This window comes from Muntiacus reevesi, chromosome 18, assembly GCF_963930625.1.
Source record: "Muntiacus reevesi chromosome 18, mMunRee1.1, whole genome shotgun sequence".
NCBI classification, from domain to species: Eukaryota; Metazoa; Chordata; class Mammalia; order Artiodactyla; family Cervidae; genus Muntiacus; species Muntiacus reevesi.
Genome location: NC_089266.1, coordinates 26,278,262 through 26,294,112, shown reverse-complemented (window position 1 = coordinate 26,294,112; position 15,851 = coordinate 26,278,262). Strand labels below are relative to the sequence as shown.

Genomic DNA, 15,851 nt, shown 5'->3' with positions numbered 1-15,851 from the left:
TCAATACAATAGAGTGCCCCCTGAGTTCAAATCACCAGGCCATTCAAATATGACCTAAGTCAAATCCCTTATGATTATACAGTGGGAGTGGCAAATAGAGTCAAGGGATTAGATCTGATAGACAGAATACCTGAAGAATTATGGACAGAAGTTAGTAACATTGTACAGGAGGCAATGACCAAAACCATCCCCAAGAAAAAGAAACACAGAAAAGGCAAAGTGGTTGTCTGAGGAGGCTGTATAAATAGCTGAGAAAAGAAGTGAACGGCGAAGGAGAAAGGGAAAGATACACTCTTTCTCACTCACCTAGAGCCAGACATCCTGGAGTGTGAAGTCAAGTGGGACCTAGGAAGCATTACTACAAACAAAGCTAGTAGAGGTGATGAAATTCCAGCTGAGGTATTTCAAATCCTAAAAGATGATGCTGTGGAAGTGCTGCACTCAACATGCTAGCAAATTTGGAAAACTCATCAGTGGCCACAGGACTGGAAAAGGTGTTTTCATTCCAATCCCAAAGAAGGGCAATGCCAAAGAATGTTCAAACTATGGTACAGTTGCACTCATTTCACATGCTAGCAAGGTAATACTCACAATCCCTCAAGCTAGGCTTCAACAGTATATGAACTGAGAAATTCCAGATGTACAAGCTGGATTTAGAAAAGGCAGAGGAACCAGAGATCAAATTGCCAACATTGGTTGGGTCATAGAAAATGCAAGGGAATTCAAAAAAAAAATCTACTTCTGCTTCATCGACTATGATAAAGCCTTTAACTGTGTGGATCACAACAAACTGTGGAAAATTCTGAAAGAGATGGGAATACCAGACCACCTTACCTGTCTCTTGAGAAACCTGTATGCAGGAAAAGAAGCAACAGAACCGGTCATGGAACAATGGACTGGTTCCAAATTGGGAAAGTAGTACATCAAGGCTCTTATTGTCACCCTGCTTATTTAACTTATACGTAGAGTACATCATGCAAAATGCTGGGTTGCATAACTCACAAGCTGGAATCAAGATTGCCGGGAGAAATAACAACAACCTCAGATATGCATGTGATACCAGTCTAATGGCATAAAGTGAAGAGAAACTAAAGAGCCTCTTGTTGAAGGTGAAAGAGGGGGAATGAAAAGGCTGGCTTAAAATTCAACATTCAAAAAATGAAGATCATAGCATCCAGTTCCATCACTTCATGGCAGATAGAGGGGGAAAAATGGAAATAGTGGCAGATTTTATTTTCTTGGGCTCCAAAATCACAGTAGACAGGGACTGCAGCCATGAAATTAAAAGATGCTTGTTCTTTGGAAGAAAAACTATGATAAACCTAGACAGCATATTAAAAAGCAGAGATATTACTTTGCTAACAAAGGTCCATATAATCAAAGCTACGTTTTTTCCAGCAGTCATATACAGATGTGAGAGTTGGACCCTAGATAAGGCTGAGTGCCGAAGAATTGATACTTTGGAATCCTGGTGCTGGAGAAGACTCTTGAGTCCTCTGGACAGCAAGCAGACCAAACCAGTTAATCCTAAAGGAAATCAACACTTAATAGTCACTGGAAGGACTGGTGGTGAAGCTGAAGCTCTAATATTTTGGCCACCTGATATGAAAAGCCAACTCACTGGAAAAGACCCTGATGCTGGGAAAGATTGAGGGCAGGAGGAGAAGTGGGTGACAGAGGATGAGATGGTTAGATGGCATCACTGACTCAGTGGACATGAATTTGAGCAAACTCTGGGAGATAGTGAAGGACAGGGAAGCCTTGCGTGCTGCAGTCCATGGGGTTGCAGAGTTGGACACAATTTAGTGACTGAACAACAAGATGTTAGTGAGAGGGCAGGACAGGGCTGGCCTGGGTGTCATTTGATGCTAGATCCTCTAGTGCAGCAGAGTGCTATTCCTGACCCACCCACTCCCAGCTGTTACCTGAGATTCTCTCCACCCTCGGAGCACTGGAATTCCAGGCCTGCGGGCTGGGAGCTCACAAATGAGTGCAGGTGGGACAGCTCCAAAGCTTGCCACATGTCTTCCTCTGAATAACAGCCAAAGGGGTCCAGGTTCATGCGCAGGGTCCCCGAGAACAAGATGGGGTCCTGGGAACAAAGCAAGTCCTCAGAGGGAGGCAGCTCAGGCCCCATAGGGAGCCATGGGCCCTGAGGCCAGGCAACAAGAAAGGGACTGAGATGGCGGCATTTCCACTGTGTCCCCAACCCTCCAGGAGGTAGGCAATGGCCAAGGAGATAGAAAAATGCCTGTGGGGACGTGATAAACCTCAGCTTTGCCAACCCAAAGTCCCCTGCTAAAGTAGAAACCTTGAGCCGCTAATCTGACTCCAAAGTGTCCAGTCGGCAGAAAAACACTCCAGAGAAGCCAGGAAAAGTGAAACGTAATTCAGAGCTGTGAAACCAGGACAGCAGAATAGAACACCTCTGGCGTGGGCCGTACGGGAGAGTCTGTGGTTCTGTTGGTCTAGGAGGTCAGAGGACAGGGTGATATTGAGCAGGATACATCTGTCCCTTCCAGAACCATGACAGGTGGTCGCTCTGTGGCTCTGCTCCTGCTGTCCTGCTCCCCAGCTTCCCAGATAGAGGTCCCGGTCTTGAACCTCAAGCTACAGGACAAGCGTGGGGCCTGCCCCCAGGGTCACTGGTCAGTGTGGCCAGACAAAGCCAGGCCAGTACCTGGGGGATGATGGTCAGCTTAGAACGCAGGTCATGGAGCCCGATGTCGGCTACATTGAGGCCATCGATGTAGATTTCGCCCTCAGCTGCCTCCAGGATGCGGAACAGGCAGAGAGTCATGGACGATTTGCCAGCCCCAGTGCGGCCCACGATCCCCACCTGGAGGGGGTAGAGGCTGGGGAGTTGGTGAGTCTGTCTCCGGGACTCCCCTGGGAGCCTAAGCAGATCTCTAGGCTGGGTACCTGCCATCCCACAGACCCACATCCCCCAGGCACAAACCCGCCCCACACGCACCTTCTCGCCACCATGCACTCGCAGACTCAGGTCCTTCAACACCAGCTCCAGGCCCGGCCGGTAGCGCACGGAATAATTTCGGAACTCCACCTCACCCTTCAGTGGCCAGCCTGCTGGCGGGCGGCTGCCCTCCACCACCCAGGGGGCCTGGCCACCATGGGAAGACAGGTTCTGCATCAGGGGGACATCTCTTCCCCAGCCCAGCCCCTTGCACCTTCAGTCTGCCTCTCTTCCCAGGCCCCTGCCACCCTCACCCACCAGGGACCCTGGTGGGGAGCCCCTGGCGCTTGAGTGGCCCAGCCTTGTGGTTCAATGACTCTATCCATCTGACATTATTCCCCATAGAACTTTGCCCTCCTCTACTCCCCTCATGCCCAAAATCCCTAAGTAGCCCCTTCCACCTGCCCCCACCCCCCTTTCACCATTCTTTATTATTGAGTGGTACTTCATGACAGGTAGTGGGGGAACAATGGTAAACTAGACAAAGTCCTTGTCCCTGTGAGGCTTACATTCTAATCTAAGGAGGCATACAATTAACAAATAAGTAAGTCTATATAATGTCAGATGGTGATGAGTATGGTGAAGTGCCTGGTGTTGCTGTTCTGTACAGGGTGGTCAGGGAAGGCTTCCTGGAGGAGGTGATATTTAAATAAAAACCTGAAGGAAGTAATGGAACAAGACAAGTAGATATCTGGGGGAAGGGCATGCCAGGCAGAGGAGACAGCAAGGACAAATACCTCCAGGTGTGCTCTGGAGCACAGTGACAAAGGTGAGAGGTAGGAGACACGTAGTGGAAGACCCCACCATGTAGGGCTTTGCAGGGCAGTTTAAGGACTGTTTTATTGTTTTGTTTTGTTTTGTTTTTACCTTGAGTAAGATGTAGGGCCATACACAGAAGAATAATGTGATTTGGTATGTTTTTAAGGGATCTCTCTGCTACTATTTAGGGAGGCAGAGGGTAGGATGTTTTGAAATAGGGGAGTCAGAGTGTCAGCAATCAAAAAACAAAGCAGCCAGTACAGATAATCTGCTCTCTTGCTGCTGCCATTGCTAAGTCACTTTAGTTGTGTCCGACTCTGTGCAAACCCATAGACGGCAGCCCACCAGGCTCCCCCATCCCTGGGATTTTCCAGGCAAGAACACTAGAGTGGGTTGCCATTTCCTTCTCCAATGCATGAAAGTGAAAAGTGAAAGTGGAATCACTCAGTCGTGTCCGACTCTTCGAGACCCCATGGACTGTAGCCTACCAGGCTCCTCTGTCCATGGGATTTTCCAGGCAAGAGTACTGGAGTGGGTTGCCATGCTCTCTTAAGGAGGTATCAAAACAATGGGTAGCAGGATTAGGGGCAGAATATTTGAGGCTGTGGCGAAAGGATCATGTATGTAGACAGGGGAAATTGAAGAGAGAGAATGTGAAGATCCCAGAGAATGGGGGGAGGAGGGGGTGACAAGAGAAGCCTGGGGAAGACAGGGACAGATGGGGGCCCCAGGGACAGGAGAGGCCAGGTTGGGAGGAACAGATGGGGTGGGGGCTCAATGGGGGCTGAAAGGGCAGGAACTCAGGTCACAGAAACCATGAAGTGCCTTCAAGAAGCAGCGAGGGGTATTTTGTCCAAGTAATGCCAAGAAGTTGGACTAGAGAAGAACGGCAAAGTGTCCCCACCTCTGGAACCAAGGAAGTCACGGCTGAGTGCATCCAGCGGAGTGATAGGGCCAGAAGTGAGGCTGCAGCAGGCAGACAAGCTACCGGGGATGAGGCAGGGGGAGAGCACCTATTTTAAAGCCAGTTTCATGACAAAGGAGAGCAGAGAAGTGGGATACAGGAAAGGGAGGCTTGGTTTGAGAGTCTAGAACGGAAGGTACAAGTGCATATTTTTGCATGTGGATGGGAATCATCCAACAGAGGGAGCAAGATGGATGATGTAGCATGTAATTAAGGAAGTGAAGTCCTCGGGTAGCCATGCCAACAAGTAGAGGGAGTGGACTTTCAAACGAGAAGGGACATTTCCTGCTAAAAGAGGGAAGAGGTGAAGGGACACAGGCAGGTTCGAAAGTCTAGCAGCAGGAAGGCTGAGGGAGTTCACATCTCCTAACCTATTTCCTCACTGAACTGTTAGGCAAGGTCGATGGCTGAGCCCAGGGAGTGGGAGCTTAAGGAAAGGGAATGGCCAAAACAAATCTTTCTGAAACTGGAAACACATGCTTCTTAGAGAAGCAAGATGGGAATACCCAGCAGTGGTGTGTGGTTATAAACCTGAAGTCAAATCAATGATTTTCTCCAGCAACATTTTGGGAGTTGAGCACCGGCATCTAGAAGGTAGACAGATGGGTTCAACTGGAGAGAGGATGACTGAGAGAGAAGGGCAAGGGAGGTGAGAGCGTTGGCACTGGTGGAGCCCAGAGTCCAGGCTGATGAACTCGTGGACCGAGGGACAGAGGCAGGTCACCGGACTGGCGGCCCCAGGGAGGACAGAGTACTGTGAGTGAGGAGGGCTTGGAACACGGGAGCTGTTATCTACTCATCAGGAATTGCCTTGTCCAACTCTGAATCCTCTACACCTCCTCGCATAGACCTCTGGTTGACATTCATTAAGGGTTGAATGAAGAGCCACCTGAAGAGCCGGCCTAGGGGGATGTGGGGATGTAGGGATGGATGTTGGGCCATCAAGCACCCCTGCCAGCTATTCTCAACTCTGCCTGCCCCAGGCTGATTCCGTACCCACCTCTGTCTCCGTCTTGGAGTACTCCTTGACTCTCTCCACAGCCACAATGTTAGACTCCAAGTCTGACATCGTTCGTATCATCCAGTTCAGAGCCAACGTCACCTAGCCAGAGGGACTGGGTCATAAGTGGGGCAATCTGTACTCCCTTGACATGGCTATGGGAGGAGTTCAGACTCCTTCATTATGCTCCTATCCCAACTATGACCCAGGTGGGCCTGGGCAAACCCACAGCTATGCCACCTGGGGCTCTAATCACAACTGTACCTCAGGCAGTGATAATGGCCCCCCATCCCAGTGTTTCTCAAACTTTAACATGCACAAGAAAGATTTCCCAGAGAATCTTGTTAAAACGTAGCTTCTGATTCAGTAGGTTTGTGGTAGGACTCGAGAATCTACATTTCTAACAAGCTCACAGGTGATGCAACTGGTCCTCGGACCACACTTCGTGAATCAAGAAGTCCTGATAGACACGAAAAAGCCACAGCCCCAGGCCCATTGTATCAGAATCTACAGTTTAAGATCTCCGGGAGATTCATAGGCACACTGAATAGTTTGAGAAGACTGACCTGTCTGGATTGTCTTTTATTTATCAAAACTCAAAGACTTGAGTCACCTGAGACATTGCAAATATGATCTGCTTCACAAAAATTCCATTTGCAGTTGTTTAACCTTTTGACAATATCAGCGTGACCTGCTCAGGCTCTAGTTACCTGCTCCAGGTACTTTCTCTGCAGGCTTGTGAAATAAGGTGTAGTCTAGCTCTTCATGTCCCTGGCCCAGGACCCCTGTCAGGGTTGACCTCTAGATCTTGTGCAGGCACAGCAAATTTCTATTTGTCTCTTAGGGCCAAGCTCCAAGGTCATTTCTCCAACACTCCCAGGTAGAGACCTCCTCTGGGCTCTTACCTTTTGTCCTTCCTCCACTAAGATCTGCACACCCCAAAGTATCATCCCCTGCTGGTAGGAGTGACTCTCCATGCCTGACTGGGAGCTCACAGTTTGGGGGATCAAAATCCCCATTTTGGGTAGAGTGGGGTACTCAGGAGATGCTTATGAAACCTTTGTGGCCTCTGCCCCAGGGGTGGCCCTACTCTGGGGCTGAGACCTCTGCCTACCTGTAGGGCATAGGACACAGACAGGCCCACCAGTCCTGGGCTCAGGCTGCTTCTTCCAGTCACAGCGAAGAGCGCAGCAAAGAGTACAACACAGTTGCCCACGAACTCCACCCGGATCCCCAGCCACCTGTAGAGATCAGGCAAGGAGGAAATGGGGCAGATGCAGGAAGGGGGCTGTTTAGGGGAAAGGAGGAGCTTGGACCCAGAACACCAGGGTCTCTCCTGCAGGGACTCATGGAAGGAGCAGGGGCTGACGGAGTGGTTTCTGACCTATTGGAGGCAATGTAGGGGTAGCAGCTCTTCTGGTTGGTGTCCACCTTAGCATCATTGATGGTCTCGAAGTCCTGGCTGCGGCCGTAGGCCCGGATCACGCTGGAGCCAGTCACTGTCTCCGAAAAGTGGGAATAAATGGGCGAGCGGCTGACAGATTCCAGCCGCTTCAGCTGCCGTGATGTAGCCACATAGAAGCGCTGACAGAGGTTGGAGAGAGAACCTAGAGTCAGGATCGTGGAATCCCAGCTCAGTCCTGCGTGTCCCCTGGGCCCATCTGAGCCACCTCCCCGTCAGTCCCACTGCCCCCATAAGACCTCACTCCCTTCCCTCGCCCGAAAGAACCCAAGACTTGGGATCCTGATATGGCTCCATGAACTCCTCCCACTCTCTCCCCTCTGCTCAGCTCTGCTCAAGTCTTTCAGGCCACTTTGTCCACAAAGCCTTTCCCGATTCCCTCTTAGCTCCTGGCCCCTCACTCTGCAGGCCTGAATTATCGCACTGACTTCATTTTGCTTCCCAAGTCAGTGACAATGCCTATCTGCACTTAGGGGCCTGGCAATATGTTCACACAATCAAAATTTTGCAAAATTTGCAAAAATAAGATAATTTCATATTCTTTTTCTTAAAGAGCCTCTCCCGACTCCACCCCTCGGTTGTTTAAATGTCAGCCCCACAAAACCACAGTCTGCCTCCATCTTCCATCCTCTACCCAGTGGGCCCCAAGATGGCCAGAGCCATGCAGGATGTACAGCTGAAAGTCCCTGTCCCAGGACAGAGTGCAGCCCAGGTCACAGTCTTCACACACAGGCCTGAGCTTCTACCACTTGTGGGTTACCTTCATCAACTGATTAATGGCAGGACAGGGGATCAGCAACACAAATGCCTTTTAGAGTTAACTGTATCTGAATATTATCACTCGTCTATGTTAAAAAACATGTAAGTTTATATGATATGCATCATATATCATATATGCATCATATGATATGGCATGTAAGTTTAGATGATACCTAAAAACAAGGGAAGGATAATGTGTCTTAAACTGTTGACAATATTTTATTAAAAAATAGCCAGCAGGAAGGAGTTCCAGGGCCAGTCATAATTGACAAGGATTTAATTTTATCCTATTGATAACTCTATGAGGTGGGATCTGTGATTCTATTTTACCCAGTGAGGAAAATGAGTTTCAAAAAGGTGTTTACTGAATCAAATCCAGCTGTGAAGGTGAAGGGGGTGTGCCCTCCCTACATCTGCCACTGGGGGCCCCCGAGAGAGCCCGGCCCACACAACAGCCATGCTCACGCTAAGTCATGCCCACTCACTCAGGGCGCACCTGGACAAAGAGGTAGAGAACAGCCAAAGGAAGGATGACCACAGCAAAGAGCGGAGTGCTGGCCACGATGACCACAAGGGTGGAGATGGAGTTGTAGAAGGAGTTCAGCAGCATGAGGATGGTGGGAGCCAGAAGCTCATCAATGACGTAGATGTCCTTGGAGAAGCGGTTGAGGATGCGGCCTGAGGGCGTCGTATCAAAAAAGGACTGTGGCGAGCGCATCTTGTTGTGCAGCAGCGCCTGGTGAAGCAAGCGGGCAGCTTGGACACCGCCCACCGCCATCGTGATAGCTGACAGCATCACCAGGAGTCCTGATGGAGGAGGCAGAGGGGCACTTGTTCACCTGGGCCAGGGGGCAGAATGCAGGGGCAAGTTCCGAGATGAGGGATCTCCTCGGTGAACTAGGTAGTCTCAAAGGCAAGGCATAGCTAGGATGAGCTAGACAGACCCAGAGGCAGGTAGGGCAGGTCAGGGAGTCACTAGCGTTGTGACGGTGGAGAGAGATTCAGAGGCAAGGGCATGGTTTGGGGGACCCAGCAGCCCAGAGACGAGGAAGGGAACCCTGGCGCCCCTTCTAAGTATCTCTGCAGGCTCACCTTGCAGAATTCCTAAGGCGGCATAGACACCCAGTCTGTAGGAGGTGCTGTTCTGCTGGTTGTCCACCACAGCCTCATCGGTCCAGGCACTGAGCCACACGTTGGCTCCAATGGCAGCTGCGCTTTGACCCCCATACAGCAGACAGATGACCAGAGCGGTCCACAGCCCCACAGCCTTGGCGTAATCCCAGTACACGCTCAGCTTCACCTGTGTGGCCACAGCGGTCAAACAGAGGACTCCCGTGAGCCCCGGGAGTGCTAGGGGCCTGCCACCCTCTCCAGCCTTCCTCGCCCAGCCTACTCACAGTGCCCATCTCTGTCTTCTCCTCCTGGGTCAGCACATGGCTCGCCTTTGCTTCAGTTGCCGGCACGACCTTTTCTGCCGCACCCGGGCGCCTCCTGGGTACAGACCAACCCTGACCCTCTCCTTCTGAGGACATGGAACTCAGCTGTCTGTGGAGGCAATGGGTCAGGCCCAGAGAGGCAGCCTCCAGCACAACCACAGACAGAGCCCCAGCTGGAGCCCCAGGGAGTGTCAGGGAGAACACCCATCTGCCCCACTCCCCAGCAGGGCGTGGGGGCCCTGACACCATCTCCCAGGGGTGGACAGTTCTCAGGAGCTCACCTCAGAAACTGCTTCTGGACCTCGTATGTCACGGGCTCATTATCTGTCAGGTCTGTGTGATTGCTGAGCGTGTCTTCAATCATCAGTACCCCCTCATCCTCTTTGTCCTCCAAGGCTACAGTGGGGAGGCAGAAAGGAGAGGTTGGCAAGCTCACCCTGCAAGACCCTGCTATCCCCCAGTCCCACTCCAATGAAGAGGACTGAATGGATTAGCAAAAGGGAAGATGAGAGGGACCGAGAGGACAGCAAGAACAACAATAAAAATAAATGACCAATTTTGTATTGAGAAAAAAAGGGGCAGCAAGAAAGACTTATGTTAGATAGGAAGAAAAGCTTCCCATCAGGGACTATGGAGAAGAGGATTCAAATATAAGGGTCAGGAGCTTGGGCTCTGGAATCAGCCTGGCTGAGCTTAAATCCCACTTCCTCACCACATGACTTTAGGCGGGCATGTAAAGTGGGGATAATAATAGTACCTACTTCACCGTGCCATTGTGAGGATTAAAGGAAAGAATGTGTGTCAAGAGCTTGCAACAGGCACTGCTGCTGCTGCTAAGTCGCTTCAGTCGTGTTCAACTCTGTGCAACCCCATAGATGGCCCTTAGTAAATGCTTGAGACATGTTAACTGCATATACAGAAGTAGACAAGAAAGCCCAGAAGGTCTGAGAGCCAGCCCAGAGCCTGAGGTTGAAGAGCCAGGACTGAACAACAAGGGGGTCTCAATGTCTCAATATGCTCCATGAGAAGGGGATTTTTCTGTTTGTTCATTGCCGTCTCAGTAGTACTATTAATAGTGCTGTCTCACTATTGCTGGAATAGTGCCCAGACAAAGTTAGTTGCTCAATAAGTAAATATTTGTTGATAAATAAATGACTTTTCTAAGCACTTCCATAGTCAAAGCTATGGTTTTTCCAGTAGTCATGTATGGGTGTGAGAGCTGGACCATAAAGAAGGCTGAGCGGCAAAGAATTGATGCTTTTGAACTGTGGTGTTGGAGTTGACTCTTGAGAGTCCCTTGAACTGCAAGGAGATCAAACCAGTCAATCCTAAAGGAAACCAGTCCTGAATATTCATTGGAAGGACTGACGTTGAAGCTGAAGCTCAAATATTTGGCCACCTGATGCGAAGAGCTGACTCATTGGAAAAGACCATGATGCTGGGAAAGATTGAAGGCGGGAGGAGAAGGGGACGATAGAGGATGAGATGGTTGGATGGCATCACCGACTCAATGGACATGAGTTTGAGCAAGCTCTGGGAGATGGTGAAGGACAGGGAAGCCTGGCTGCAGTCCGTGGGGTCACAAAGAGTTGGACACAACTGAGCGACTGAACAGCAACAAAAAGCACTTGCATATTTACTAAACAATTCATCTGTAAAACAGCCTTGCTGTACAAGCTGGGCCTGGGCCCATAGGCCCTTTCGACACATAGGAAGACTGAGGGAAGAGGAGGAGGAGGGACTCGACTCCATCCAGTTTCCTTTCCCTCTTGCTGGTGTCTGACATCACATGGATGACCCAAATACTCCAGAACCTCCCTGCATAACACTGGGGCTGTCCAGAGACACTCAGATGCCCCAGGACAGGGGAGATGCAGGGCGGGGAGGGGAATATGAAGAGCCAAGAATGGCAGATACCTGGCCTGTTGTCGGCTTCCTGGTGCTCCTTGTCCTCATCAGGTGCATAGTTGCGGAGGAAGTTGGCAAAGGAGCCATCCCGCTGCAGCAGGGCCGAGTAGGTGCCCATCTCAGACACGTGCCCGTCAGATAGCACTATGACAAAGTCCGTCTGGGGCAGGAAGCTGATGCCGTGCGTCACTAGCACCCGGGTCTGGGGAGAAGGCAGCAGGCTATCACTCCTACTGCCCTCAGCACACACCCTTGGCACATTGCAGGGCCACGGAACAAGCGTGAGGTGCTTGAGTACCAGCAACATGAGCAGGCACATCAGGGACTCAACCTGTGCTCTCCAAAGTCAACTCAGTGCCCGAGGGGCATTCCCTCCCCTGCCCCAGGTTTTCCCGGTTGCCCAGCCTGTTCCTTAGGCACTCCATATGTCCAGGTCTCACCAAACCCCTTGGCATCCCACCACTCCTTTCCTGTAGCCTTATCTTCATTTTAGCCCCTTTAACCTCTGGGAGCCTCACCTTTCCTGCCAGCACACCTTCTGGCCCAATGACTTGGTCAAAGATATGTTTGGCCACATGGGAGTCCACGGCTGACAGTGGGTCATCCAGCAAAAAAATGTCGGCATCACTATAAACAGCTCGGGCCACACTGACGCGCTGACGCTGGCCCCCAGACAGGTTAATGCCCTGATGGAGAAGGGAGGTGAGAAGTGTGTATTGGGTGGAAGAGAGTCAGGCCATCACAAGGGAGGCAAAAACCCTATTGTCATTCAGCAAGGCAGACCTCTAAATTCACATTTCATATGCCTGGTCCTGTCCCTGGGAGGCTCTAAGGTCATGGACGAAGGGGTGGTGGCTCTCAGAGTCCTCCTAGAGCAGGTGAGGACAGCTTGCTCCCTGCCCAGCTGGTTTCCCTGCCTTCCACCATCTTACTCTAGGATCCTGGAAATCCCCAGGAGGTCCTTAAAAGACCTTTTAGTCTCCCATTGCCCAAATGATCTGCAGATGACTTTCATAACAATTATCCCTTCTGGTCCTCATGTCAGTCTTTCCAGGGAGGTATCATTAGCCCCACTTTCTAGATGAAGAAACTAGAGCCCAAGATGTTAATGACTTCATCCAAAGTCCCAAACTATTAAGGGCAAAAGCAAGAATGGAAACCCAGCATCCACCTCAGAGTTCATCAACCCTGAGATCATTCACACACCAGAGGGAAAGTAAGATCACTCTTAAACCCATTATGCAGAAACTCAGACACATAGCAAGGCAGAGCCCAGAGGGCAGACCCCAGAGGTACACCTTACTTTCCTGCCACCAGCTTTCCTCATTCCCTCTGGAACAGGCTTAGCTCTTTAGGGGTACCCTAAGAAACTGACCCCTGGGGAGAGCAAATGTGGGGTGGGAGCTGCAGCTGCTGAGAAACAAGGGGTGGCCATGGCAGCTACAGTGACTGAGACATGTGAACATGCCTGCAACCAACCAGTCTTCCTTCAGTGCTACTATGTTCCGGGCACTAAATTAGGCTTGTGAGGTCAGTGTGGGTCCAGGAGAGATGGCAAGGAGGAGTTAGATTGTAGATGGGGAGGTCTGCTCTGGGTTCCAATAATCTCGGACTCCTACTTAAAAGTTTATCATCCCCACTGCCAGGCTCAGGCCCAAATCACTTCCCCAGACCAACAGGAGAGCCTCCTCACTGGTTCCTGTGCCTTTGGGCCCCTCCACACTGCAGCCAGGGCAACTTTTCAAAATGCGATTCATGTCCCTGCTTAAAACTCTTCACTGACAAGTTGAACATCAAAATGAAAAATGATAGTAATGGATTATAACCCATGGAATCACATAAGAAAACATGAGCCCACACTGACAGAAAGACACTAAAGGATAAGTAAAAAGGGAGGAGAGGAAAGCTCTTTCTTAGAGTAAAACGCCAACTAATAATCACAGAGAATGGAGTTACAAACTCAACATCTGGCCCACATCATAGTAACATTGACTCAGGCAAAAATCAATGAAGGTTGTAAAGTGAAATCATCAATGGACGATATCATCTCAATCAAGAGATCAAAGTTAACAATAGTCAGTAAGACATGCACTGACATCATGTGCCTCCTGATATGATGCACGAAGGATACAACATTACTTCTTTGGTTTCCCAACCCCCTGCAAAAAAAAAAGAAAAGTATATATATGTGTGTATATACATATATACACACATATATATACCCTAAATCTGATTGTGTTCAAATTGAGAAACTCTTTGCCAAATACCTAGCCTGTACTCTTCAAAAGTGTTGATATTCTAAAAGACACACTGGGACTTCCCTGGTGGCCTACTGGTTAAGGATCTGCTTTCCAACGCAGGGGACGCAGGTTCAACCCCAGGTTGGGGAACTAAGATCCACATGCTGTGGAGCAACTAAGCCCTCACACTGTAACTACTGAACCTGCCCACTCCACTCGAGAGCCTCTGTGCCACTAACTGCGGAGCCCACGTGCCCTGGAACCCGTGTGCCACAGCTAGAAAGAAGCCTGCGGGGCGTAAGGAACACCCCAAGGAAAGAGCTCTTCTACTGCAACAAAGATCCTGCGTGATGCAACTAAGACCCACACAGCCAAAAATAAATACACAGATGTTCAAAAATAAAATACAAGACAAAGACTGAGAAATTATCCAGATCGACAGAGAGCGAAGAGATATGACAACTAAACGCAACTCATGATCCTGGCCTGAATTCTAAACCAGGAAAGAACACAGTTAAAAAAGACATTACTGGGATAAACTATGACATTTCAAAGGTCAGACAGTGATTTTCAGATAGTAACACTGTATTAATGATAAATTTCTTGATTTTGATAACCATAGATCCGTAAGAGAATGTCTTTGTTTTGTAGGAATATACATTGAAATCGTTAGTATATTAAAAAGGAGGTGAAACTCTAAAACACAGGAAAAAAGTTTCATGACATTGGACTTGGCAATGACTTTATGAATATAACATCTAAAGCACAAGCAACAAAAGTAAAAATAGAAAAATTGGATCACATTAAAACTGAAATCTTCTGTGCATCAAAGGGCACAATCAGCAAAGTGAAATGGCAGCCTTCAGAATAAATAGAAGACCATATTTGCAAATCATATAGCTGATAGGGGGTTACTATCTAGTATATATAAAGAACTCCTACAATTCAACAACAAAAACTAAACAACTTGATTAAAATGTGGACAAAGGACTTTAATAACACATTTCTCCAAGAAAGATATACAAACTGTCAACAAACACATGTAAAGGTGCTCAACATTACTAATGACTGGGGAAAGCAAATTGAAATGTCAATGAAATATCACCTCACATCCATTAGAATGGTTATTATAAAAAAACAAACCCCCAAAAACAAACAACCACCCCAGAAAACAATGTGTGCAAGTTGCACCCTTTGTGGACTGTTGGTGGGAATATAACATGGTGCAGCCATCATGAAAAACAGTATGGCAGTTCCTCAAAGAATAAAAATATAGAATTGATTTACAAATTCCACTTTAGGGTATCTAGGGTCTTAAAAAGGCCTTTGCTCACCCATGTTCATAGTAGTATTAGTCACAATATATGAAAGGTGGAAGCAACCCAAGTGTCGATTGATGGGTGAATGGATAAGTAAAAGCTGTTGTTTAATGGGTACAGAGTTTTAGTTTTGTAAGATAAAAAGAGTTCTGGAGATTGGTTGCACAACAGTGTGAATGAACTTAACACTACTGATTTATATACTTCTAAAGATTTTTAAGGTAAAGATTTATGTTATGGGGACTTCTTTCACAGTCCAGTGGTTAAGAATCTGCCTTCCAATGCAGGGGACAGGAGTTCAACCCTTGCATGGTCAGGGAACTGAGATCCCACATCCCATGGGGCAACTAAGTCCTTGTGCCACAACTACTGCCACCACACTCTAGAGCCCATGCACTGCAACTGAAGAAACCCTCCATCACAACCAAGACCCAGCACAGCCAAAAAAGAGATTTATGTTATGTATATTTTGCAGCAGCCAAAAATTAATACATTAATAAAAAAATAAAAACTTTCATTGATATCCCATGGTTTTTAGGGTAAAGATCAAAACCTTAACTAAAAAAAAAAAACTTAACTAAAGTCATCAAAGTTCTACCTTACCCTGCATCTTTTGTACACTGCTAACCTCCAGTCACATCAAATTGCATCAAATGCCCTCCATCCTTAACCCTAACACTAACCCTCAAAGCAGCAACAGTTAGAACCGGACATGGAACAACGGACTGGTTCCAAATTGGGAAGCTGTATATTGTCACCCTGTTTATTTAACTTACATGCAGAGTACATTATGTGAAATGCCAGGCTGGATGAAGCACAAGCTGGAATCAAAATTGCTGGAAGAAATATCAATAACCTCAGATACGCAGATAGGAGAGGAAAAAGCTGGCTTCAAAGTTCAACATTCAAAAAACTAAGATCATGGCATCTGGTCCCACCACTTTATGGCAAATAGATGGGGAAACAATGGAAACAGTGACAGACTTTATTTTCTTGGGCTCCAAAATCACTGCAGATGGTGACTGCAGCC

General features: G+C 48.5%; 1 protein-coding gene across 3 annotated transcripts in view; it reads right to left on the bottom strand.

Moving 5' to 3' along the window:
- Nucleotides 1–15,851, bottom strand: part of ABCC3 (ATP binding cassette subfamily C member 3) — a 48,934-nt gene that overhangs the window by 6,301 nt on the left and 26,782 nt on the right. For 2 of the 3 annotated variants that reach the window (XM_065910416.1, XM_065910418.1), the window contains 12 exons: nt 11,781–11,948; nt 11,272–11,464; nt 9,636–9,750; nt 9,316–9,463; nt 9,011–9,218; nt 8,415–8,725; nt 7,082–7,281; nt 6,812–6,938; nt 5,698–5,799; nt 2,975–3,121; nt 2,681–2,839; nt 1,926–2,092 (listed from right to left, as the gene is read on the bottom strand). In XM_065910416.1, coding sequence (XP_065766488.1) covers nt 1,926–2,092; nt 2,681–2,839; nt 2,975–3,121; nt 5,698–5,799; nt 6,812–6,938; nt 7,082–7,281; nt 8,415–8,725; nt 9,011–9,218; nt 9,316–9,463; nt 9,636–9,750; nt 11,272–11,464; nt 11,781–11,948 — 2,045 coding nt within the window. The remainder of the gene's footprint in view (nt 1–1,925; nt 2,093–2,680; nt 2,840–2,974; nt 3,122–5,697; nt 5,800–6,811; nt 6,939–7,081; nt 7,282–8,414; nt 8,726–9,010; nt 9,219–9,315; nt 9,464–9,635; nt 9,751–11,271; nt 11,465–11,780; nt 11,949–15,851) is intronic. The other variant, XM_065910417.1, reaches the window with a different exon arrangement.